Source organism: Scomber scombrus, chromosome 18, assembly GCF_963691925.1.
Source record: "Scomber scombrus chromosome 18, fScoSco1.1, whole genome shotgun sequence".
Classification (NCBI taxonomy): domain Eukaryota; kingdom Metazoa; phylum Chordata; class Actinopteri; order Scombriformes; family Scombridae; genus Scomber; species Scomber scombrus.
This window is the reverse complement of record NC_084987.1, coordinates 6,207,591-6,233,936: the sequence shown is the minus strand read 5'-3', so window position 1 is coordinate 6,233,936 and position 26,346 is coordinate 6,207,591. Positions and strand designations below refer to the sequence as shown.

Here is a 26,346-nt window from a genome sequence, read left to right as displayed (position 1 = left end):
GCAAGATGTGTCCAAACTTTTGACTCGCAAATCAAGAAAGCGAGAAAAGGTTTATTTATAAAACTCTTTTCACAGACAACAGTCACAAAGTATTTCACATTCAGAATAAATACAATCAGACACAAACATTTAAAGCTGAGATAAATAGAAATAAAGACACCAGACAAAATATACAAAGGGAACAAACATAAGTGTCAAGTTAAAACATGAAATACCACAAACTACTTCAATGCTTGTCTGAACAGATGTTTTTTAGGTGCTTTTTAAATTAGTTCAGAGTATCCAAAGACTAGTCCAAAGCTTTCAGGATGCCGACTTAAAATGTGTCCGAGGTACACTTAGGTCCTCTACTCAGGTGCTTTCTAAGTGCACGGCTTGAGGCGTGAGGGTTCAAAAGGTCAGCAATATACTGTGGCAATGTAGAACTCTTGTACTTCAACTTTCAAAATCCATCAGTGATGAAACTTGTGAGCAACAAAGGAAAATCACAATATTTTTAACTCTCTCTCTCTCTTTCTGCTCCTTCTTGCACACCTGGTGCCAAATATTGCACAAGTATTGTCACTTTCTGTAAATCTCCTGAAATGTCTCACTCAACCATCGAGAACATTAACGTAAAAGTCACACACGTCTTAATGACAGAAAGCCATCACTTTAACAGCTTGCTGAAGCCATGTTGGTGTATTTCATGTCTGGAAAGGTTGAAGAAGTCTTTCACCATTATCACATCTGCGTCTTAAAGAAAGACATAAAAACCTTGAAATTACTTAGTTTAGTTTTTTTTAAAGTCATTATATTGAAATACACATGTATAAATAAATTAAATTACCTAATGTCCCTTAGAAACAGTGACAAACCAAAAAGAAAAGAAAAAAGATAATTTTCACATTATCCCTTTGAATAGATCCCAATGTACATAACAAACACAAAACATGTATAATAATAGGCTACATACATAATGTACGTATAATAATACAGTGAAAATATACACACATCTTTTATATATCCAAAAGTACCAGATTTCTTATACATAACGTAATCCATTAATAAATTCATATATACAATAATATTTATGCCTCAGTTTTATAGTTAAATATTTATTTTTAAATATATGTAGCGTATTAGACATTTTCATTTATTTTTCAAGTATATTCCACAAATTGACTCCTTTAATTGGTATCACTAGTCCAAATTTTTTTTTGACAAATTTAATCCTAATTACACTGTTAGGATTGCAGTCTGATTAATTTATTATGAACATAGTCTATATTTGATTTTTGTCATGTACATAAATATTAAAAAACAATACAGTTGTGTTTGAAATTGTATCAGATTTTGTGTTATGAGCTTATTGTAGTTGTCAAGTGTTTAAGTCCATTCTTGTCTGTGTTCATAATAACAATAATGTTGTTGTCTAATTGTGCAGGTGAAGAGGAAAGACCCTCTGGAGCTTGACGAGGAAGACATGAAAAGGCCGCGACCCTCGACCCCGCCTGACGAGGATGACGAAGGTTTGCAGAGCTGATTTTTTGCCTTCTTTCTTTCTTTCTTCTTTTTTTCTTAATGGAGGTTTGGATCAGTCGGCATGCTGCACGTAACTCTCTCTAACTGTTTCTCTCTCCGTTTGCAGCTGCTGATGGGAGGATGCCCGAGGCAGACAGGCAACGAGCCGAAAGGGACAACAAGAGGAGGAAAAAGAAGCCCAGGAATCGCAAACCGTGGGAGCTCGACAGCGAGGGAGAGGAGACGTCTGACGGCTCGTCGTCTGAAAAGGTGTTCATTGTGTTCTTTATTCTGTCTTTTGTGTTTTTAAAGCAAAGAATAAAAAACTATAAACTAAAGATCAAGACCATGCACTAGTTAAGACTTTTTTTGCATTAGATGTGAGTGACATCAGCATAAATAAACTATATTAAATTAAACTTTTATCATCAAATAACAGTCTGAGTGTCATATTCAGTGAATATAAATGTTTGATTATTTATTTTCTTTGTGTCCAACATTTTTAGGAGTCATGTCATTTTCAGTATTTTCCACTAGATGGCAGCATTTCACTGTAATCCTTTATACACCTGCAGTCTCTGGTCTGAGTGAGCTACATCTATTTTTGTAACTACAACTCTTTTTTTTTTCAATGTTTAGGACGATGAGGACGAAGAGGGGGAAAGTGAAAAGGAATCAGATGGTAAATCTCAACCATTAATCTAATTATTATCTCATTATTATACATTTATCTCATTATCAGCACCAAAACTCTTTCCTTTTCCTCTTTTTTTTAGATGATGCCCTTAGCGTCGACAGTGATGATGAGAGCCTTTCCTCATCCTCCGAGGGCTCATCCACCTCAGGGTCCTCATCTTCGTCGTCCTCCGAGGATGAGGATGAAGAAGAGGGAGAAAGGGCGGAAAGCGAGGGGCCAGACACCATGGATGAATCCACCATGGACAGCACAAACGAGAAGGAGGATGGCAGGTATAAATAACATTCACATACTTATCTGCCTCATCTCAGTTTCCTCCGAAATACATCTGAATAAATATTTTGGCAGTGTGACGTAAATACATTTTAATCGTGTCATTGTTGGCTCCAATTTCTTCTTCTTCTTCCTCTTCTTCTTCTTAGGGAAAATATGGCAGCTGCTGTTTCAAAGGCAGAGGTCAAAGCAGGTAAGACAGAAGTCCTCATCAACATTATTAACAAATGCCACAAAAAGAAGATGAAAAGCAGCAAATGCAGAGAAAATAAAGTTAGAAATATATAAGTACAGGCATCAACTACAAAGTTTTAAGAGGTTAAAGGAGTCAGCTCCCTCAGTTAATGTGTTACTGTTCATTTTAATGTCTCAGAGGGTTTGGGTGCTATTTCTTTTACTTTTATGCCAAAATGTTAGGAGGACAGGGTGAAATATGGCCCTGCAGTGAACCTTTGAAATCCGGGAGTTCCTCAGTCAAGCCATGTTTTTGTTAATAAATTCCTTCGAATCAGAGTTGCATTGATACTTCAAAGCGTTGGTTGTTGAGGCATGTTGGATTGTGTGACCAAGTTCACACAAAGAGTCCTAACATAGCTCCAGATTGCGTTGTATAAATATACTATATTACCCTCCACTGCCTCCATAAACAAACTTCAAGGGGCTCAGTGGTTCCTGAGTGTGATGTGATTATTGTAGACGGTTTATGTACGACGCCTCATACCACACCTCGGGAATTTAACTAGCTGGGGAAGTTGGTGCAATTAGCCAACTCTCATTTGGCCCAGTGTGAGGATTTTCAAAGGGTTTTGAACAATAAGACATTAACATAGATGACAGAAATGATGATAAGGTGCAAACAAAGTGGAAAAAACTTGACTTTATTGTGAATTTCGAGTAAGGCTATAAATTTTAAAGCCTTTTATAAAAAAAAGGTCTGAACAATCAGTTGAGCCATGTTTACTCCTTTGTGTTTAATTTGAATCCGTCTTTAAAATGTCTCCCTTTCTTCTCTCAGGTGAAGCCAAGGACCGCAAGACCGATACAACATCCGCACCTACCAAGCGTCCTCCATCGCCCCCATACCCGCGTCCTTCGTCCCCTATTGTCCTCGTTCCTCCTCTCAAGAAACGCAGGAAGACTGTCTCCTTCTCAACGGACGAGAACGACAGCAAAGCGCAGCCGCAGACCGCGCCTCTCTCTCCGTCTCCGTCACTACTGGCGGCTGACTCTCCGCTCCTCTCCCCCGGCAGACTCCCAGACTCCCCCGCCTCCGCCACCGGACCGTCTGCTAAATCCACGCAAGGCATCCAGCTGCTCCCCTTTGCCTCCAAACCAGGCGAAGGCAACGCCCTCATCGTTCCCCCGCCCGAACGAACCCATGATTCCGATGAGTCCAAAAAGGGACCCCCTTTCCTTCCTCAGACCACCCCCGTCAAATCCCCCAGCAAACGGGGCTCGGGCAAAGACTCCCCCAAATCTCCCGCCCCTCCTGTCATGGTGTGCCGCACCGTGCAGAACTTGCCGTTGGACCACGCCTCTATGTGCAGGATGGCCTTCGAGGAGGCCCCACCTCCGCCTCCCGTCAACAAGCGGTCCAGAGGAAGGCCTCGGACGTCCAGCCTGTCCGCCTCCTCCTGTCACTCCCTCAGAGAGGAAGACGAGGATGAGGAGGAGAACGAGCAGAGGTTGAGACTCAGAGAGCAGCTGGGGGCATCGAGCCTCCTCCAGCTGGCTTCGACCACCGACCTGTCTGTGTTGGCTGACGTCGCCCTGAAAATGGACCCCGACGCCGGGGACTCTGAGGAGACGGAGACCTCTGATGAAGCAGAGGAGCAGAAGATGGAGGAAGATCTCTTCTCGCCGGAGTCGCTGGCTCTGGTTTTGAGCCCAGAGGGTGTAATTGTCCTGATGGAGCACAACTACTGCAAACCTCCTGTTCTCCCGGTGTCACCCGGTACCAAAAGGACTTCCTCCAAACAAGACCCCTCTGTCTTGCTCCCTGCAGACCTCAACACTATTTCTGGGGTGCTCGAAGCGCCAGAGGAGGTCATTGGGGAGGCGCTACCTCCTGTGTCTTCCAAGGGAGACACAGGAGAATTCTTGTCTACGATGGGAGTGCTGTGTGAATCTGAGGATGCGGGGCAGGCCGCTTCTCTGCCTCCGTCGGCAAAGAAGAAGAGCATAGTCGGCAAAGGGTTCGAACTTGAAAAAGACAAGAGCAAAAAGAGGAGAAGAAAAGACAAAGAAAACCAGGAGGTTCACCACACGAAAAAACCGAAGGAGCAACCCGGCAAGAAACAGAGGAAGCGGAAACTAGAGGTGCGTAGGACTTGGTTCCTGTGTCTTAATCATAGACACTGAAATATGTGTCAATCTGTTACAATGTTTCTGACACAATACTACCATGACTCATTTGTGGGTTCGTTGTAAGGTGTCTGTCATTGTTATTACCTTTTGATGTTTTACTGTAAAGTCATATCAGGTTTTTCCCCCTTGTAAAAAAATGATTGTTTTCTGATTGTGTCTCGTGCACGCTCGAAAGGTGGCTGCTCTTTGAAACCGATATGTCTCTGCTTAGTCACGGGAGGAAAAAAACAAGACGGTGCATCATGCTACAATATAATCAGACGTCATTAAAATTATTAAAGACACATGTTATCAATTTGCATGACCGGATTTATATAAGCAGCTTTTATTTGGTTTTATCTGGTCGGCACATGGTGGATTCTGGCCGGAGAAGCAGAGGGAGGTAGGAAAATGATCCTGATTGATCCGGTTTTCCTCTCTGCAATAACTCACAAGTCAGATCACTGAAACACAAACAACACAGTCCTACTTTGCCTCTGCGTTTGATTTATAACGTGGTTTTCGTCACGTTTCCAGCTTACTTCAGGCTTATTTTCACCTCGGGCAAGTTTCATTGAGCAATTCTCTTTCCACTGAAAATTACATAATGCCCGTTATCTGGGTTTGGCTTGCCTCATGATTTAATTACCCCTCAATACAATACATTGATAAATCACTGTCAGCCGCTGAGCTGACGGTTTGTGATCAGTGTAATTAACAGTCGAAACAATAGTCTTATTCATTAAATGTTTGCATTCAACGTCTGTACAGATTTCCTCTGAACTGTACAGATTTCCTCTGAACGTTATCATCTTTTATTTTGTGGTAGCTGTAAAAATATACATGTATAATAATTAGTCATCAGTCCTTAATATCTATATGGACAAGGTGACCAAGACTAGATGTGTACAAGATGCTAGTGTCAACAAATTAGGAAATAAAAAGCAATAGTAGATCATTTTTGCTTTATTTTGGACCAAAGAAACTGAACTACATAGTGTTTATTCTTTTCTAACATTACTCATTCCCTCTGTTCAGGACTCGGAGGAGGAGGTTGACGTGGAGGAGCTCGAGTCCGGGGAGCTGACGAGCACGGACACCGAGGACGAGGTGGTCGAAGAGGTGAGGAAGAGCGAGCGCCTCTTCCTACAGGAGGCCGGAATAACGCCGTCGCAACGCTGGCCCAAACCCCTCCCTGCGCCCGAAGCGCTGGCCTTGAAGTTTGAAAACCGAAGCGAGTTCGAGCAGATGACGATCCTGTACGACATCTGGAACTCCGGTCTGGACGGTGAGGACTTGATGCTGCTGAAGAAGACGTACGAGAAGCTGCTGCAGGACAACCACAGCTCTGATTGGCTGAATGACACTCACTGGGTCAACCACACTAATATCCTTATCATTTACTGCCTTCTATATTCAATATGTTGTATGTGATAGTCGTGGAAATGAACTTTGAGTTTTGTAATGGTTAAAATTAGCCTAAAAAACGTCTTTGCTTCACTGTGTAGTCTCCTGTTATTTCCCTTGACCTTTGAGCTGCACTAACCAATCTGCCAAACCCTCGGCGTAAGAAGAAGAGCGTTGACGGGCAGCTTCGTGAGCACGTGACCGGCTGTGCCAGGAGCGAGGGCTACTACGCCATCAGCCGAAAGGAGAAGGACGTGTACCTGGATCTGGACCTGCCCGAGCAGGTCATACGGGAGGTGGAGAACGTCGACAGCTCGGTAAGCCGACTCTCCCAATTTCTTTCTCTGAGTGTGTTATTCGCTCCTATCTGCTGTAAGAGTGAGTCTGGTTTTTACTTTACCTCCACTGTTGGTGATGTTTTTGTTCAAGGAAACTGAACTTCAGGGGGTTTAAAGCTTCTTCTTTTTTTTATTTCATTCAGAGTTGATTCTTGATTCAAAACAGATCTTCAAAGGAATGAATACAAAAAGGGGGCAATATTTACAGTAAACTGTCTGCCAGATTCTCACTGGTGTCCTTAGTCCACTGAAATACAACATGAAACATAAGTGGCAATCACAATAAATGGTCCGCAACCTTTTAATTTTAAATTAAGTTGAAGTTAACTGCATTAAATAGTATATTGATTAATTTGAGAGCATCTTAGAGTCTCCTGCCTGCATGAGAGTAACGAACTGAGGGGTAGGTAGACTGGTCTGTCCTTGATTCCACCGTGCATGGATCTGCCACTCTAATCAATGATTGTGATCCCACTGGGCGCCGTGGCACGTTTCAAAAGAGTCCCAGAAGCAGCTCCCCGCTCCACTGCACTATAAATATGCACCGAGTCTATTTTCAACAGATGCTTCTAAGCCACGTCGAGTTCCTCTGAGCAGATCAAGCCAAACAGGAAGTCAGACACAGAAACAGCATAGAGCATCCGGTTACTTTTCAAAATAAAACAACCCATGCAGACTCCCGATCGTATTTCAGTAGTAAACACGAATAACTGACCCACAATAGAAGCACAAAAAACAAAGAAAATGATCAAATAAACTACCTAAAGTTAACTAAATTGGGTCGTTTAGTTGTGCTGCTACTGCAGTAATTACAGTCTAATGTCTCCAGCAGTGGAGAGCCGCCTCTCTGCTGCATCGTTATCTCTTGTTGAGATGAAACAGACTCAGCACCGAGTTATTTTCTTCACCTCAGAGTTGATTTAAGTTGTTTTAATGCTGCAGTTGTGTTTGTCAGCTGGTCTTTTTAGTTACCACTGGAGTTTGCTGCTCCGTTGTGCTAATAACCTTCTTCTCCTCTGGGTGTAGAAAGTATTCAAAACATACTTCACATTCATCTTGCAAAGGTAATTATTTAGACATTAAATCAAAACATGCTTGCAAATGCTGCCAGATTAACTATAAGATAACAAAATTCTAGGAAGTCTGAATGCTGCTCTGCCCTCGCAGAAGACTTCTGCCTTTTTCATTTCGTCAACATCACGTTGAAGAACATTTCGAAAGTCTGTTTTTGACATTCGTGGGTTTACTCAGAATGGCCGAGGTTGTTTGTTACAGGTTATGACGAGTAGTATTGTTCAGCTCGTCTGCAGAGGAGTCAGACTTTAAAGGATGATGTGGAACGTGGAGGAGCCAGCTCACTCAGTCAATGTGTTTAACATTAATCCTGGTGGGTCAGAAGGGGGACGGTGTGTCTGTTCCTGCAGTTTCTGGTAAAAAAATAAAAAGTTTACAGGACAGGATAAAACGCAGCCTAGCAGTGAACCTCTTGACAGTCGTGCGCAGTAGCGTAAACAAGCTTACGTCCGTTGAATTTGGTTTACATCAAGACTTCAAAGGTGAAAGTAAAGGTGTAATTGTGTGGAAAGTTGAGGCAAAGTTCACGAAGAATCCCAACGTGGTTCCAGATGACAGTGTTGTAGAAATAAAGTATGATGCCCAAACCTCCACTGGCTCTGCAAAACAAACTTTCAGGGGGTCCTTGCTTGGTATAATATCATTATTTCAGACACGTTGTAATATAAAGCTTGATAACATGCCTTGGGAATTTAATTGGCAGTAGCAGTAAGTGTGCTTGGCCCACTGCTATTCAGCAATTTTGGCAGTCAGGATGGTGAAGGATGATTTCCAGAGCATAGAGTTGAGGTTGAGGGATATTGTGCAACAGTGATGTGGTTTTTCCAAATAGCTGAGCAACACAAAGGCTGATAACTTAACTGTTTTGTATTATGAAGTTTGACACAATAAGATTTACAGCAAACTTCATTATCAGTAGACATTTTTACATTTCATTCTTCTCAATGACATATACGGGTTTCTTTTGATTTATATTATACGCTAATATTTGGGTTGTGTTTTCTTCTTCACACTTATATGTACACCTGTAAATATAGAAATGGGATTGACACATCATGTGACTGCCGGGTAAGCTGGGCCTTGTTCTATTTAAGGTGGAAACTATACTGTCAAGTTTTAGTCTGAGGAAGTGTGCAGGCTTTTTTCTGCTTTCATTGTTAGACGTTTGAAATAAGGGGCGGCTGCAGCTCTGGAGGTAGAGCACGTCATCAGCGGTCAATTTAGATGACCTACAGTGGAGGATGGACCACTGTGCAACACATGAAGAATGTTTTTAAGACAGTTTAAAGATACTGAAGGTTATATTTGGGTCAGTTTTAAAAGCAGCATCAGCTTTGTTTAACTGCACATTTTGTATTTTTGTTGTTTTTATGTCATTTGAAATGACATTTGCACCATTTTTTTACCAAAATGTCAAATGGTGTAACCCCAAAAGAATGATAAATATTACATATTTTATCCACCTACAGTGTATTCAAGTGGACTGGTACAAATAATTACTTGAAATGGTTCCTGATCTCCATGATTCCCCAGATTAAATGTAATATTTAGAACAATTGTATTCCATTACCTTTATTTAATATAAACAACTTATAATGTAAGATCATGCCAAACTAGTTGATATGGTTTTTTATTGAGAATTTAATGTTTTTAAGCAAGTTGAATTATTTTGTACAAAGTTTTTATGGTTACACCACTTAGACATTTTTGCCATAATCCTCTAATATATTCTCTTAAAATGGATTAAAAGCAGAAATTTGAGTAGTTATTCATATGTTTATTTTCACATTTGAACCCCTTTAAGTTTGACTAAACCACATGGACACAAAATAATGTTATTGACCTATAAATATTTATCTGCTAGTTCAGTCATAAACGGTTTTGTAGTTCTCTCTTAAAGTCTCCTTCCGCTCAAAAACTAAGTCTTTTTTTCTTCGTGTTCCTTCAGTCGGATGTTTGAGCTTCTCTGTGCAGAACGGTGCATTTGCCGAGTTTGTTCTCATTATTTAAAAGTGGAAGGTTTCACTGAGCTCACCTTACATATCAGGTGAAGCGGTGAACTTGACCTTTGAACGTGCCACTTGCACAAGTGTGATGTGGAAACGTGAAGCTTTTCAGAGCACTTAACGCAGAAGTAAGAGACATCTTGTGTCAGCGGTTAAACTTTTGACACGAGAAATATTTGCATAATAACGAATTAAATGTCACAATTTTATAGGTTTTTGTAATGAGGAAGAAGGAGGTTTCATTTTAAAGGGTTTTCAAGTAGATAATTGAACAATTTAGACGCAAATTACTAGCAAAACCGGATCCGTATACGCTGTCTTGTGCTAATATTATTGCAAGTTTAGACAATTAAGACTTCTGATGGCTGACACACTGTATGTTAAAAGCATTCTTGCAACACTTGCTTACTTCTGCTAGTGAGCAGCTGTAGCCAAGCAAACATTTGTTCACAAGTTTTTTTTTAAAGTGTCCCACAGCTAGAAAACAAGACTATATAAACGTTTGATTTCTCAATTTGTGGAGGCGGTCAGCGACAGCCACAGTATGTTGTCCACAAGTTACATACCTTCCCCTCCCTCCAACTACATTTCACAAACAAACAACACACATTCATACAAGCACTGATTAACTCGGCCATAATTTTGAGCTTTCACACACACATGCTCACATTCTTCTGTCTCTCAGCCGCGGCCCAGATTAAGTCATTTTCATCATTTTTGTTTCGTGATTTTGTCATTTAGATTTTCTTTTCCTCTTGTGTAACTTTAGGATTGGGTCACATCTTAGAGGTTTAACGGATCACAAGACTGGCGGTTCAGATTGTATCAATGTTTTCAGTCAAGGATCATTTATGAGATCAGTAACGGAGGGAAAAACAGAAAAGGAGACAAATATAACTTTTATATAACATCCCATTTATTCTGTAAAACATTAACGCAAGAAACATCTGGCCCATGATCTTAAATAAAAACATTCAAGATGTCCAGTGTTTTAAATTAAGCCTTCAATTGTTAAACATGGTGTCTTCTTCCTTTAGACATGGTAGTGAATTTAAACTTGATGATAATTTAGCAACATGTTCTGCAGCTTAGCTCGTTGAACGATCCCCCAAACAAACATAAAGCGATAACATCAGTTAGCAGCTACACACATTCCTGCAAATGTGACTTCAGACACGTTAGATGCCAGCTTGGTTGTCTTAAAAAAAAAACGTTATTCAAATTTCTGTAGTAGGAGTAACCGTCAAAGTGTACTATCTTGTTTTTTAGGGCGTCCGTTAAATGACAATTATATAGAATAAATTATATAGAATAAAAACTACAATCAAGATATTCAATGTTTAAATAAAACCTTAAATTATATAATAATAAATCCCTGTTATTTACATTTCTGTATTAGGAGTTACAACTTGAAATGTACCATCTCATTTTCGAGGGCAGTTTTATAGATATAAAGATAAAGATAACTTTATTGTCATTGTACAGAACATACAACGACATTCAGGTGCGCTCAAGACAAGTATATATATATATACTTCAATTAAATATTAAACAGAAAATTAAATAAAAGCTACAAGATAATAAATAGTCGGAGAAACAAGAGAACAAATAATACACACAAAATAAAATATAACAAACAAAAAGAGAAATAAATAAAACAAATATCAGTTAAAGCATATAAAGTAAGGAGATAAAACTCAGAGCAGAGCAAATCAACAGTGATAGTTATAAATATTGAGGTTATAAGACATAAGTATAAATATTATTATGGACATGTGCAGTTTGGCCCAAAATAAGAAGGTTTCTTTTTAAAAGTTTTGTTTCTAACGAGACTTTTAAAGTTAATCCGTAGGTTTATACAGTGCTGCTTGAAAGTTTATCAACCCTTTTTTTTGTGAATTTTCTCTATTTCTGCATTAATATGACCTAAAATCAGATGTTTACAAAAGTCCAAAAACTAGATTATGGAAAAAGGAATGAAATTAAACAAATGAAATAGAAACAATAAAGTTTTATTAATTTATTGAAGAAAATTTTGCAATCTGACATATTTGTGTGAGGCGAAAAGTGATTGTGAATCCTTGCTTTCGGTAACTCCCCCCCCCCCCCCCCCCCCCCCAGTCCCCGTCACAGCAATAACCTTAACCAAATGTTCCAGCTGTTTATAAGTCCTGGATGTCAGCTCAGAGGAAATTAAACCCGTTATCCCTTAGAGGTCTCAGATAAAGGATGTTTGTGGTCTTAATGGGATTAACTGACTGTTTCAGGTATGGAGACACAAACTAGGAGGGTTTTTGCTCTAAACTATTCTTCAGCAGAGCAACTCGTCTTTATTTCATGACCCACTTTCTGTTGAGCTTCAGTTCACAACATTTTCCTGTAGAATATAGGAGTGTAAATCACAAGTTTCTTCATGATACAATATCGATTTGATGTTTGCCGATATCACAAAGTCTTTCACGATACGATACGATTCGATTCAGGAGCCGGCGATCGATATGAGGCGATATAACAGCTGATTTAACACAATCACTTCCATTCATATCAAATCATAATCTATTCTTTCTTTAAGTAAATAAAAATATACTTCCTTTTCACTATAAAGTACCGTTTCTTTAATATATTGAGCTTTAAAACTTTCACATCCCATGAAAGAACATCGAAAGAACATTAAGTTACTATATTTATACTGTAGTAGAGTCGCTGGCACGGACTGTTTCCTCCAGCAGAGCCACAGACAGACAGGTGTCGTTTAAATCTTTTTTATTCGCACGCTATACCGACGTTGAGCTCCCGTGTTGCAGCTGCCTGGTGTCCAGACCCCTCTCCATGGGCGACACAAACTTAAACGTTGGGCTCTTCTCTCCAGCTGTGCTGCACTTCAACTGTCTTTGTGCAACCTTGGTCCAGTTCAGCCACTTCTGCAGAAACAAAGAGAGGTTCATTAATCAGCTCACCTGGCGCTGCTGCTGCTGCTGAGCCAGCTCTATCCGACCTCTCTCTGTCTCCTACAGCTGACTGCCAAAACCGAGCCCACCTCCACATTCACATTAAAGCAGGATTTTTGCTTCTCTTTCAAAACTGCGGAGGTAAAAAAAAAAAAAAAAAAAGAGACAACCTGCCAGCAGCAGCCGCACATTTCAGGCTGAATTTAGGACAAACCCAAAACCCTCTTGCTAACGACTACATCACCATACTGCACCACATCCTATAAAAGAAAAACCAAAAGAATGTTAAGTTACTATATTTATACATTAAAGGAGGTTTTTTGCTTCTCTTTCAAAACTGCAGAGGAAAAAAAACCCAGAGACAATCCGCCTGACTTCGCTCAAAAGATGAGCAGCAGCATTTCAGGCTGAGTTTATAGTCTGTCTGAAGCATTAGATGACCGACTTACTGAAACGTTTTATTTTGGGGGTTTTTTCCAAGAACAAATAATACAACAATAAAGTATAAAACAAGAATGTAACAAACAAAAAAGTCGGAAAAAGGAAACAAACGGAAAAGACGGCACCTACGAGAGCAAAACAAAATAATTAATAAATAAAATAAAGTAAATAAAAACAAAAGAAAAGAAAACACACAAAAAAACAAAAATACATCAACAGTTATTCACAACCAGATCAGACAAGTAGTGTTATTCACATTTTGAGCTTTTTTACTTTAAAATGACAATAAAAATACACGATTAACTTGGAATTGCAGCTTAATCTAGTCGCTTAACATAAGAAAAAAAAAGTTGAGGTTTAGCTTTTGTTGGAAAAAAAGCTGCTCATGATCACTCATGGTCGTTGCCATGGCGTTGCATTTTGTTTGGAGGTGTGTGAGTGTTCCAAGGTGTGTCTTGAAGATGACAATCGATGTTGTCATTATTGCATCGTTGCTACTGGGTCGATGTATCTTTCCACCCTTCGGGGTCGAATATGTTGGCACAACTCAAAACATGTTGCTCTGTCAATGATCGTAATATTTCCTGGTCCAGAGGCTATGAAGCAAGCCCAAACCATGATGGCCACCACCATAATTCACACAGATGGGGTAAAAGATTGTTATGTTGGATGCAGATCAGTTACACTCACATTGGAGGAAAGGGAGGGGGGGGCACTTTTCATAGGAACTTTCTAAAGCATCTTCAACAGTCATCGCCATGATTTTCCGTGTGGAAAAAGCGCTTTATTATTCCCAGAGTGTTGTCAATAAGGAAAGATTGAACACTTGGATACAGGGGGGCGGGAAAAAACAAGCTGCTGATATGTATGGGTTGTTGTGTTGCCATGCAAATCATGGAGTTCCCTTTTAATGTGTTTTCCATCATGGCTATTTTCTCTTTCTTTCTGAATATCACCATGGAGAAAGTTCCCTTATTTCCACCACACACGCACGCACACACACACACACACACCACACAACCATTCCTTCCTAACCAGTATGATCAACTCAGCACCCCCCCCCCCCCCCCCCCCTCCGAGATGTGACCAGGCACCGCACCAGACACACAGCAAGCTTTGTGTCTCCATCAAAGCCGCGGGGGAAACTTTTTTAAGGTGTCGGCGCCGTTCCAGGTAAACCTCAAGGTGGTGTTTTGTTTTTTTTGGTCTTACCTGGTGGTGCAACTGCAAAGGATCAGTGGTGTCTTCTTAATTATAGAGTTGTTAAGTGAGGATCAGATAACACTCACTCAGCTATTAAAGAAACTGAACACACATGAAGCAGTAGAAAAGAAAAAAAAAGAAAAAAAAAGCAACCAGTGTTTATTGTGCGTCTGCTGCTGCTCAGTTAATCTGAGTCATCTTTTGGTTGCTTTTTACCACCGTTACTATGACTCTGTGACCATCCTACCAGCTACAACCAAGCCCAACTACTATTTAAATGTGTACTTCTATTACTGGTATCAAGAAAGAACAAACCCCAGAAGATAAGGGTGTTTATTAAGGATTTGTCAGGTATGAGCCGTATCAGTAACAGGCTGCGTAGTACCAGTCACCGATGTGATCATTTAACATGAAACAGCACGTTTAACAGTAGCAGTCAGATCAGTATCATCATGTTTTAAATCGCTTCCCGAAACTTTACCTAATACATTTGGCGGCTGTTCATAATTTATAGCTGATTGGACGTTTATCTTGAAGTTGTGCTGCAGTTTTTTGGTTAATTTGAACAAAATGAAATATATAAATAGGCAGTGAAACATAAGGAAATATAGAAATGACAGCAAACTGTAGATAAATAACAAAATAATAACTATTCAATGTTGGAGAAAGGGACGAAGTGAGGAACTTTTCTAGTCGTATATCCTTTTTTAAGCACCGTTGGCTTCAGCTTCTGTTTTATTTTTGGCGTTAAATTAAACATGAGTCATAAGAATTAATGATATTATTGTGTGAGAAACGGAAGCTGAAGTATTCTTAGAGGGTTTTTTTTCTTTCTTTCTTTCTTTTTTTAACCTTTTTAGTTTGTTTACTCTAGTCTGAATCAGTGGATGAGTTTGGTTTCCTGTTTTAGTCCACAAGAGAGGATTCAGTCTGATGGTTGGTTTATTGTGTCTGAAGCAGGAGGGTTCGCCCTCGATTCATTCATCAGGTCGTCATTAGCAACTATTTAAATGTACTCATCTGTATCCCAGCATACAAACCAGACATGAACAATGTACTTTATGAGCACTCGTTACAGATAACAGGCACTGTCACACTTTATATCCTTTTATTATGACTATACGACTATATATCGTAAAAAAAAACGGTGTATAAAAAGCACCTTTAACGCCTTAAAAATTACAAATTAAAAAGTGGGGTGTGTCTTATTGTTATGGAGATTTCCTTAATTAAGGATGAGAGAGAAAATCATGAGTCCAGTAAACGATTTGAAATCACAAACTAGTATTTTAATATCTTGTACAGGATGAGTTCAGCACACAGCACACGTAAGGTATTGTACAGAGAACAGAACCGCCTGTATAAAGAAACGGAAGCAAAGTTATCATCTCTTTCAGGCTCATCCCACACATCAGCCCATTCCCCTAAGATATAACAAGGCCTCACAGGTGGTGTCTTATCAGCCTTAGTGGGAGCCCAGTCAACAGCACATTCACACACACTATGAGAAGGATACACAAGGACATGCTAACAAGGCCTAACACAGGTTAACACAATACTGAAATGCATATGGATATAATGAATATTATTTCTCCCTTGTTCATTTAATGAACAAATACAATCAATATACAATAGTCAAACATTAAAGACATCAAATGCATCAATCTGTTTTGCAGTTTAAGATACATCATCATTAAAATGTCTTAGAAAGCTGTTGCGTTGTTTTTGTATCATCAAAGTTTTCCTAGAGAAATAAACTCAAAAACTAGAGAAATAAACTCAAAAACTAGGAAAATAAACTCAAAAACTAGACAAATAAACTAAAAAACTATGGAAATAAACTCAAAAACTAGAGAAAAAACTCAAAAACTAGAGAAAAAACTCAAAAACTAGAGAAATAAACTCAAAAACTAGGAAAATAAACTCAAAAACTAAGGAAATAACCTCAAAAACTAGGAAAATAAACTCAAAAACTAAGGAAATAAACTCAAAAACTAGGAAAATAAACTCAAAAACTAGGAAAATAAACTCAAAAATTAGGGAAATAAACTAAAAAACTAGGGAAATAAACTCAAAAACTAGAGAAATAAACTCAAAAACTAGGGAAATGAACTTTTCAACGTTTTAACCGGCTGTGTCATCGTCTGGCTCAGAATCAGAGCTGTCCGGGTCTGAAAGTCTCTTGCTGTTGAGGGAGTCTCGCTGATACAATTGAGTGTATTGTACAAATTGAGTCGATATCATGGAAGTGATGCATTGCTTTAGAACGGGAATGGTGCAACACGAGCAAAATGCCAACATCAGAAACAGAGAAAGAAGGAGCATTCCTAATTTTATAAGCCATGATTTCCAGCTCCAGCTAGAAAGCCACGACCAGAGGTTGAAGTCATCAGAAGATTGAGAGTCTTTAGACTTTTGTCTCACGAGGAGATTATTCATATAGGCGACCACGTGCGTCATATTATCAGAATAGTCGGGTATGAACGTACAGCATACATTTCCAATTATGTGGCACACACCTCCACTTGCTGCTAAGAGGTAATCTGGATATAATTATAAGTATGTAAAAGACCCTGCAGCTAATGAAAATAGACCCATTACTGTTTTATGTTGTACAGAAAAATAAAAAAACAAAACCAGGCGGGTTCGAAGGCAGGTGCTGATTCAGTGTGATGATCAGAAGTATTTCAGACACTAGTTGCTGTGATGTATTTACAGACCAAACTCACCCGACTGAGAGCAGCAGATGTTGAAGTGCGATATGCAAATGAGCAGCTTTTATTGAGCTGTGGCTGCGACAGACAGTATGAGCACAGATCTGAAGAATAAAAGATTCAATAACTTTGTGGTTTTTCCTCTGGATGGAAGAGAGGATGCTTTGTTTGACTCTGGGACCGACACGGAGACAAGGACAGTGAGCTTGGGCGTAATATTTGCACACAGTGACAGCTCTGATGAACAGTTTTCGGACACGAGCGAGCATACAGCTACAAGCTTTATCAAATATTTAAAGTTATTGTATTCTTTTAAAAGGCTTAATTGAAATTCAGCCTAATCCGAACCCAGTCTGAGTTAATATACCGGTCCAGTTCAGTTAACCAACTCATTACTGGACCATTAACCATTAAACAGACACACTATTTCAGGTGTAATATGTGTGTGTTTGATGGCGTTTCAAATAAAAGTAAATTAAGAAAGTTTTGGAGTATAAAAATATGTTTATAAATGAATAACTACTGGTGCATTCAAGTCCTTCATCCTTTTTTAAGCACCATTGGCTTCAGCTTATGTTTCATTTTAAGTGTTTTTGGCGTTAAATTAAACATGAGTCATAAGAATTAATGATATTATTGTGTGAGAAACGGAAGCTGTAGTATTCTTAGAGGTTTTTCTTTCTTTCTTTTTTTAAATTTTAGTTTGTTTACTCTAGTCTGAATCAGTGGATGAGTTTGGTTTCCTGTTTTAATCCACAAGAGAGGATTCAGTCTGATGGTTGGTTTATTGTGTCTGAAGCAGGAGGGTCCGCCCTCCATTCATTCATCAGGTCGTCGTCATTGGCAACTGTTTAAATTTACTCATCGGTATCCCAGCACACAAACCAGACATGAACAATGCTCTTTATTAATGCACTTTACAGATAACAGGCACTGTCACCCTTTATATCCTTTTTTTATGACTACATGATTTTATATCGTAAAAAAACGGTGTATAAGACGACAAACCAGACATGAACAATGCTCTTTATATTCTTTAATTATGACTACATGACTATAAAATAGCCTGGATTAAAGTTTTATCCAGGCCCAGTCAGTCAGTCATACATTTTAGATTAGATAGAATTTTTTTATGTCGTTGTCTTTTAAAGGGAAACACATATTTCATTTTCTGCTTATGTAGGAAAGTGTATAATGAGAAATGAGAATCTGGTAGAGCACGTCTAGTAGTTTCATGTTCCCACCATGAACTCACCGCTCCAGAGTTCATTTGAGGCCAGATTGTGACCACCTCCTCCTCTGAAGGGTCTGGGTTCGGGTGCACCTGAGTTCAAATGTTCTCCCAATTAATCACATCAAAAGGGAAACAGAGTCTGATTCAGCTGGACTGACTCAGGTCTAAAAATATCTACAGAATTATTCATGTCCTGTCATATAGTAGACTGTTTGTTTGCTTGTGAAGTAGTTTTGACGTAAACGCTGTTGGAACAAAATAGGAATGCTTGTTTCCGTCCTCGCTCTCAACATTCACCTAAATCCTTATCTGACGCATAAGTCTGCAGTTTTAAAAAGAAACTCACCCACACTTAACGTGGCTGTTTCACATTCAGGTCAAAGTGCTCTCTCTCTCTCTCTCTCTCTCTCTCTCTCTCTCTCTCTCTCTCTCTCTCTCCTCTCTCTCTCTCTCTCTCCTCTCTCTCTTCTCTCTCTCTCTCTCTCTTCTCTCTCTCTCTCTCTCTCTCTCTCTCTCTCTCTCTCTCTCTCTCCTCTGTCTCTCCCTCTCTGTCTCTCTCTCTCTCTCTCCTCTCCTCTCTCTCTCTCTCTCTCTCTCTGTCTCTCTCTCTCTCTCTCTCTCTCTCTCTTTCTCTCTCTTTCTCTCTATCTCTCTCTCTCTCTCCTCCCTCCTCTCTCTCTCCCCCACCCCCCCCCCTCTCTCTCTCCCCCCCTTCTCTCTCTCTCTCTCTCGCTTGGGTCTCCTCCAGCTCAAGGCCAAATGATAACATGATACCGTGTCAGTGACCTTTGTTTTTTTTTGTAAACCTCTTTGCTTGTTCATTTCCTCTGCAGGGAACCAACCGGGTGCTATCAGAGAGACGTTCGGAGCAGCGCCGCCTCCTCACCGTCATCGGCACCCCGGCCGTTATGGACTCTGATCTGCTCAAACTCAACCAGCTTAAGGTACAGCCGGTCACTTCCATGGTACCGCACGTACAACCATGGTAGTCTGCACAGCCTGCAGCACGTATTGTCCACAATAAGACTCATAAACTGTGTAATTATGTTGTAACGGGGCTTTCACTTCTCTCTTCTCAGCTTCTGTATCACCAGATTAAACCTTACTAAACATTAATTTCCCCACCAGCTCCAAATGAGAGCAACCAAAAGGAAGTCATCCACCTTTATAACATCCCCTCTGTGTAATAATATTAATTAAAAATAGTAACATTCCTCATCCGTTTACAACATGGTGGCAATCTGCTACTCAGCTCCAACTCTTTTAATTAAATGGGGCATATGTGTGTTTTCCATTTGGAGACACAGTAAACAAGATGGTTTTGGTTTTAGCATTTTGCTGACGCGTTAAAAATATTTTATGACATCTTTAAGCGGTGTTGGTGGCTGCATGTTTCACATCAGGAGTCCTGTCCTCAAAATGAGTCACAAACTTTAATAAACACTTGGGAGTCTTGGTTTAGTAGCTTTGAACAGTCTGAGCTAGGCTAAACATGAAAAACAAGAAAGGCTATCTCGACAACGCCCTGAAGGGAAGTGATGATTGTCATTTTTCACTGGAACTGTTACAAAATATGTGTTGTTGCCGTTTTAATGAACCAATAATATCAACTCAACTATCAGACTTCACTTTTTTTGAGTATGTATTTCTATTCATCTGTTTATAGTTATGAGTACCAAAGCTTTTCCTGTTTTAAGATAAAGATCCAACCTGTGGAGTAGCTTGAGTTTTAGGAAAAATAGCCTGTATGATTTATATCATTTTTTTACCTCACGCAGTTCCGCAAGAAGAGACTTCGATTCGGACGCAGCAGGATCCACGAGTGGGGCCTGTTCGCCTTGGAGGCCATCGCTGCTGATGAGATGGTCATCGAGTACGTGGGTCAAAACATCAGACAGGTACGGCTCCCAGTCTGTGAATGTGCTGTGTGTGTGGACTCTTAATGGTTTCAGTCAGCATTTTATCCTCTGATGATCTATGACATTAGGGAGCGTTTATAATCCATGAAGAGTCAGTGTTGGTGCATTAATATAAGACACTGACAGTAAAGGATCTTAGCCACGCACCATTTCTGATACATGTATTGTTTTAATGGTTTTTCCTTGCTGATGTTACCAAGTGCTGCTCATGCAGGAACGTTGAGTCTCTTTAAATTAAATTAAAGAGTACAGTCTAGACTAGAGCCGGGCGATACGCACAGAATCAAATATCAGTGTATGTTTTTGACCAAAAAGACACTTATTCCATATCATGATTTCACGATATTCAAAATCTAAGACGATATCTATAAAATATCACAATCAGGGCTACAAAGAACATTCCCGATACATTTCTGGAAATTTTCCATGGGTATTATGGGAATTAACTGGACATTTGGGGTAATAAGCAGACATGCATGCAAACTAATACTTAGACATAACTTGTGCTGTAATTTGGCGCTGTATAAATAAAATAGAAATTGAATTGAATCGTTCACGTGACATTAACGAGCGAACGTGTGTGTGTGTGTGTGCAGATGGTGGCCGACAATCGGGAGAAGCGGTACGCTCAGCAGGGCATCGGGAGCAGCTACTTGTTCAGAGTGGACCACGACACGATTATAGACGCCACCAAGTGTGGCAACCTGGCACGATTCATCAACCACTGCTGCACTGTGAGTCCGAACCATCAAACTAATCTTTAATATTAAAAAAATGACGAGATATGTGTTTGCTAGTTTGTGGTACTCATCGCTCTCTCGTTGCCCTCCTCTCTTTTCCAGCCAAACTGCTACGCAAAGGTCATCACCATAGAGTCGCAGAAAAAGATCGTGATCTACTCGAAGCAGGCCATCGCCCTCAACGAGGAAATCACTTACGACTACAAGTTCCCGCTGGAGGAGAACAAAATCCCGTGCCTGTGTGGAACAGAGAACTGCCGCGGGACACTCAACTAGCGGGACACACACCCTCTCTCTCTCTCTCCCCTCCCTCAACTCTCCTCAAAAAACAAAAGCCACCTTTTTCCCCCCCCGAACACCTGCCGCTCCTCCAGATGGCCTCACAGCCGTCCTCACAGTACCCAGGAAACAAGAGACGCACACACTTGCACTTTTTCGCGCACACTTTTCATTCACCTGGCAGTTTGACAGGCCAGTGCTTGAGGGGGGTTTTGTTTAACCTGGCATGTGAGTATTATAAATGAGGGGGGGGGCTCTGCTTCAGCATTAAGCTCTCCTGTGGCAGTATTGTTTCATGACTCAATTGGGGGGCAGGGGGGGAATATGCAGCCAAGGCATGAAAGGTCTTTATTTCCACGCCAATATCCGCTTTGAAGGAAATCAATTACAACAGAAAGGAACACACGTTGGTGTTTTATGTCCGATCTTCAGCCTGGATCGCTCTTCCAGTGTCAAAATCCCTCCCTCCTTCCTTCTTTCCTTTCCTCCTTTCCTCCTTTCCTCCCAACTTACCCCCCCACCCAGATCCGCACACAGACGCACAGGAATTTAAATGAGACAAATTCAGGGTTTTTAAAAAGCGCTCGTTAAACGGCGCAGTTTTAAGACGTTTAAAAAAAAAAGAAAAGAAAAGAAAAGAAAGGAAAAAGGAAAGAAAAAACTTCAATCAATTTGGTCTTCAGTTATGCAAGATTTCCAAGTGTGAAGATTATTTTTGGAGCTTTTTATTTTAGTTTCTTTTTTTTTTCTTTTTTTTCTCCCCCTCCTCCACTTCATAGTATTATATAATAATATTACTATTGCTGTTATTATTATATTATTATTAATGGTATTGTTATTTAGTTGCATTTTAGCTGTAAGTATCTTACAGTGAAATGAGCCTCAAGTGTAACCTCGCCCTTCCACCTTCCTTTCCCACCCCACTGTACTGTCCGTCAGTGGTTTGTGATTCACCAGCCCTATGAAAAAACCATAAAAGTTCATTTCCCGTCTTTCCATTGTGCGTTTACTCTCCTGGTTTGGTTTGATTTGGTTTGCCGCCACCCTGTCCCCAAAGAAAGCCATTGTTTTTAAAAAACCCACAGCGAAAATATGTCATTTTGTTTGTAGCTTTTTTTCTTCCCCCCCCCGCCTCCTGCAGGATCAGCACAACAGAAAAATAGCCTGTTTTCGTTCTTTTTTGATGTTTAGTTTGTTTTAGTTTCTCCCCTTGTTAACGTTAAGAAGAAAAAAAGGTCTAGTGAGATGGAAACCTGTTGAGTGTTCGGTAGAATCTCTTTTTGTTTAGTTTTTCCTGTCTGTGCTAAGTCTTTCCTTCCTTCCTTGGTATCCTCGTGTTTTTATTTTGTTTTATTGTCCAACCAGCATATGTCAGATTCCCAGCTTCAGCAGTAATCGGAAACATCAACAAAGATTCCCGCCAAACTCCTGCAGCTCCTCGGAAAAGAAAAAAAAGATGTGTGTGTGTGTGTGGTCGGTGTTTAACTCTTTAAATGTTTTTAAAAAGGCACATTTATTTTATTTAGATCAGCTCTTTTTTTTTTTTTTAAGGCTTAGTTTAGTCCCCTCCACCTTTTTTTTTATTTTTTTTTATGGGCCTTTCCAGAATGCATTAGTATGTATTTTATTTGAAAGTATTTAGGAGTTGTTTGCCCCTAAATGAAACATCCCTCCCTGACAAATGTATATCTTTAAAGGGCAAACAAAATGTCCTACTTACGATCTGTTTTTGCAGTGTAGATGGGTGGAAGGTATAAACTGTGTGTGTGTGTGTGTGTGTGTGTGTGTGTGTGTGTGTGTGTGTGTGTGTGTGTGTGTGTGTGTGTGTGTGTGTGTGTGTGTGTGTGTGTGTGTGTGTGTGTGTGTGTGTGTGTGTGTGTGTGTGTGTGTGTGTGTGTGTGTGTGTGTGTGTGTGTGTGTGTGTCTGCTTACATAGATGAGCCTGAGTAGGATTTGTGACACGCCACCGCCGCAAACAGGGGCGGGGTGGGGGAGTGTGTCTGGCCCCCTTTTGTGTCGTGTCTCTTGTTTTTTTATTTTTTTTTCATATGGCCATGGCCGTCCAAAGTTGTAATTTTCATTTTCAAACTTTTCTTTCACCAGAAAACTTTTTATTTGTTTTTAATTTTTTTTTTGTTTTTTGTTCCCTCCTTAACAGGAAAAATGTGTAAGATATTTCTTGTTGCAATGAAAAAGCCTTTCAGTACAAAACCAACCTTCTTTAATACAGGATAAAAAAATATGAAAGGAATGAAAAGAAAAAAAAGTCAAAGAAGTACATGTAAATATTGTAGAGGTGTTTGTTTCTCGTAGAAACACACTGATTCCAAGCTGTAAATATGTCGTTCCTTTTCCTCTCTCCGTGAGGAGGAAACATGTACATACCTTCCATTCATTTATTTTTTATTGTTTTTTTTTTCCTTTTAATTTGATGATTATTTTAATATTATTTGCAATATTTCTCTTGTATTAATGCGTTGGACCCTTTATTAATGGTGCATTAAAATATTTTTTAAATAAATTCACTCATGTGGTTCTTCAAAGGGCCCGAACGATACTGGATTTTCGGGACTGATGCCGATACCAATATTGGGGAGTAAAACATATTCTGATATCGATATATATATATTGGCTGATAATACCTCCATTACATACCTTTGTCACAGGTGTTTGAAAACCATAGGTGTGAGACCTGTGATGGACCAGGGACCTGTCCGGGGTTCAGGGTTCGTTTATTGTCATTCAAGAAACAAGCTTTCACATGAATGGTAACTGGAATGTACTTATATATATATATATACCATTCATACATATTCACACACCGTTGGCACAGCAACCGAAGCAACTTGGGGTTAATCTTCCAATGTTGGATGACCGCTCTGCCACCAGAGCCACAGTCGCCCCATTAACAGCATTAAATTTGCACTCAGGTCCCAGGGCTTAAATAATCAATGAAGGGTGCACCACACCTCGTCCAATGATAGCTGGGGATCATTTATATCTTATACTCTATAAATAGTCAACCTAGACCGTGTGAATTTTGACCCAAGGAGGATTTAAGGGTTAAAAGGTTTTTCCTAAATGTAAAATAGGAATTATATATATATATATATATATATATATAAATAACTACCTGTGGAGACAACAGGAAGTTACTTCTGCTTCCTATTTCCTCCTCGATGTGACGTCTGAACTGAAGCACCTGCAACTTCAACATTTCCCGTTACGGGAGACAGAAAAAAAAAACCCCACTAAGAGGAAACGCTCCAATCTGACCTGTAAACTAGATCAGTCGTGAGATGACAAGAGGAAAAAGAAAAGGGGGAGCAGCCTAAAAAACTCACTGAGATGTTGACCTGAGTTTAAAAAACAACAAAACAACAACAACAAAACATTAACCGCCTATTGTTTTAATGTTCACGTTCAAACTGATGTGTCATTTCTGCAGCCAACAACACGCCCTGTACCGTGAGAAGCTTGAGACGATGAGGCAGCATCACAAACAAAGTCATTATACACACACTGACTGTAAATATGTATGTCATCATTACATAACATTGTCAATCTCACTTCTGGTAATTAAGAGGCTTTTTTTTTTATACCCCGAGATGAAGTGGAAGTGGAAGTTCTTACTTGTGCTGAAAGGTAATTTATGATTTTTTCCTCTTAGTCACAAGTAGACCGCCTGGAACTGGAAATAGCAGGATGTTGCTTTACTGCGTGTGCGTGCATGTCACCGCGACCGCAGTGCTTAAACTCCACGGTTGCAGAGGTTGCAGAGGCAATTGTTCCCATTTTCTTTTGCCAAGAAGCAGACTTACATGAAATAAATGAGACAAGTGTGTGGGGGTTAGGGTGGGGGTGGGGGGAGGGCTGCTTCTGGGCTTCCTCCAAAAGATAGTAAATCAATAGTTTTGTTTGTTTTGTAAGTTTCCTCCTGTTCATACTGACCATAAGACGACCCTTTCATAAAGTACTTACAATGTAAGAGATGGAGCACAAAACCCTCAGTCGTCATTCTGTGCAAAAAAAATGTATTTAAAAGTTAATTTGAAGCTAATATGAAGCTTCAGGCGTCCAAATGGGTCAAATCAAGTAGATATCTCTCAACATTACAGTCTTTTTAGTGCCAAAGTCTTTTTGTTACTATACTTCCACCACAGCTCAACAGAGGAAACACAAAGAGGGAATTTGATGCTAAAAAGACTGTAAATGTGGCAGATATCCAATTGATATGACTGGAGGAATGACTGCAGTGAGTTTAGTGTTCACTTGTTTTAAGACACAAGATAATATGAAGCTAATGAAGTAATTCAATTAAATTTACTCCATTCTCCATTTAGCAGCTCCAGAGTTACATCACTCGTCAGGGTAACGTTAGCTTTTTAATTCAACTATTTGTACATTTTTGGCAAATAGTTGAATTAAAATGTCTCTCCAAGGGGATAAATAAAGACGCCTTACCTTAAAATAAGATAAGATATTCTTAATTGATCCCCCTTGAAATTTAAATTGATCAATTTCAGCAGTCCAAAGTTACTGTATATAATATTTTATTTTACTGTTCCTGGGATTTACATGTCTTATCTTATCTTATCTTCTCTTCTCTTCTCTTATCTTATCTTATCTTATTTTATCTTATCTTATCTTATCTTATCTTAAGGTAAAGTGTATTTATTGATTCCCTTGGGGAGAAATTCAATATTGACACAACAGTAGTTGCATAATGGTGAAAGTAATTTAAAATAAATAATAATAAAAATAAAATAAAGTACTAAATACAATAAAAAATCTCTGTGTAAATAATCTGCAATTATACAAATGTGCAATATGCATACATTATATAACCCTAATGAATAACCCTTATCTTATATGTTAATTTATCTCCTATGTATTATTTTGTTTTTATCTAATGTAAAAAATTAATTAAAAAATAAGCTGCTTGCACTATCCCTTTATCTGAAAATATTTAAATTTGATGACGTCATGATTTAATCCAGTTTTACCTTACTTTTTTCCTAGCTAAAGTTAAGGGGAAAAGTGAAACTACATGCATACAAATACAGTTGTAAACATACAGTCTATGGTTTATGGGAGGGGGAGGGAATAAAGGCTCTAGGCTCCTCCTCCAACCCTCTCTCTCTCTCTCTCTCTCTTTCTCTCTTAATCCTGCACTCTTGCAGACTCTCCCTCAGTGTTGAAGGTGCGCTGCAGACTCTCACAG

The 26,346-nt window shown here is 39.4% G+C and overlaps 1 protein-coding gene across 1 annotated transcript in view; it reads left to right on the top strand.

Moving 5' to 3' along the window:
* Nucleotides 1-23,709, top strand: part of setd1a (SET domain containing 1A, histone lysine methyltransferase) — a 34,402-nt gene extending 10,693 nt beyond the window's left edge. Inside the window, exons 9-20 of the mRNA XM_062438046.1 lie at nucleotides 1,427-1,511; nucleotides 1,631-1,773; nucleotides 2,143-2,185; nucleotides 2,280-2,472; nucleotides 2,623-2,666; nucleotides 3,489-4,792; nucleotides 5,858-6,206; nucleotides 6,362-6,543; nucleotides 19,018-19,128; nucleotides 19,963-20,082; nucleotides 20,700-20,837; nucleotides 20,946-23,709. Coding sequence (XP_062294030.1) covers nucleotides 1,427-1,511; nucleotides 1,631-1,773; nucleotides 2,143-2,185; nucleotides 2,280-2,472; nucleotides 2,623-2,666; nucleotides 3,489-4,792; nucleotides 5,858-6,206; nucleotides 6,362-6,543; nucleotides 19,018-19,128; nucleotides 19,963-20,082; nucleotides 20,700-20,837; nucleotides 20,946-21,119 — 2,886 coding nt within the window. The 3' untranslated portion in view covers nucleotides 21,120-23,709. The remainder of the gene's footprint in view (nucleotides 1-1,426; nucleotides 1,512-1,630; nucleotides 1,774-2,142; nucleotides 2,186-2,279; nucleotides 2,473-2,622; nucleotides 2,667-3,488; nucleotides 4,793-5,857; nucleotides 6,207-6,361; nucleotides 6,544-19,017; nucleotides 19,129-19,962; nucleotides 20,083-20,699; nucleotides 20,838-20,945) is intronic.
* The last annotated feature ends 2,637 nt before the right edge of the window (nucleotides 23,710-26,346 follow it).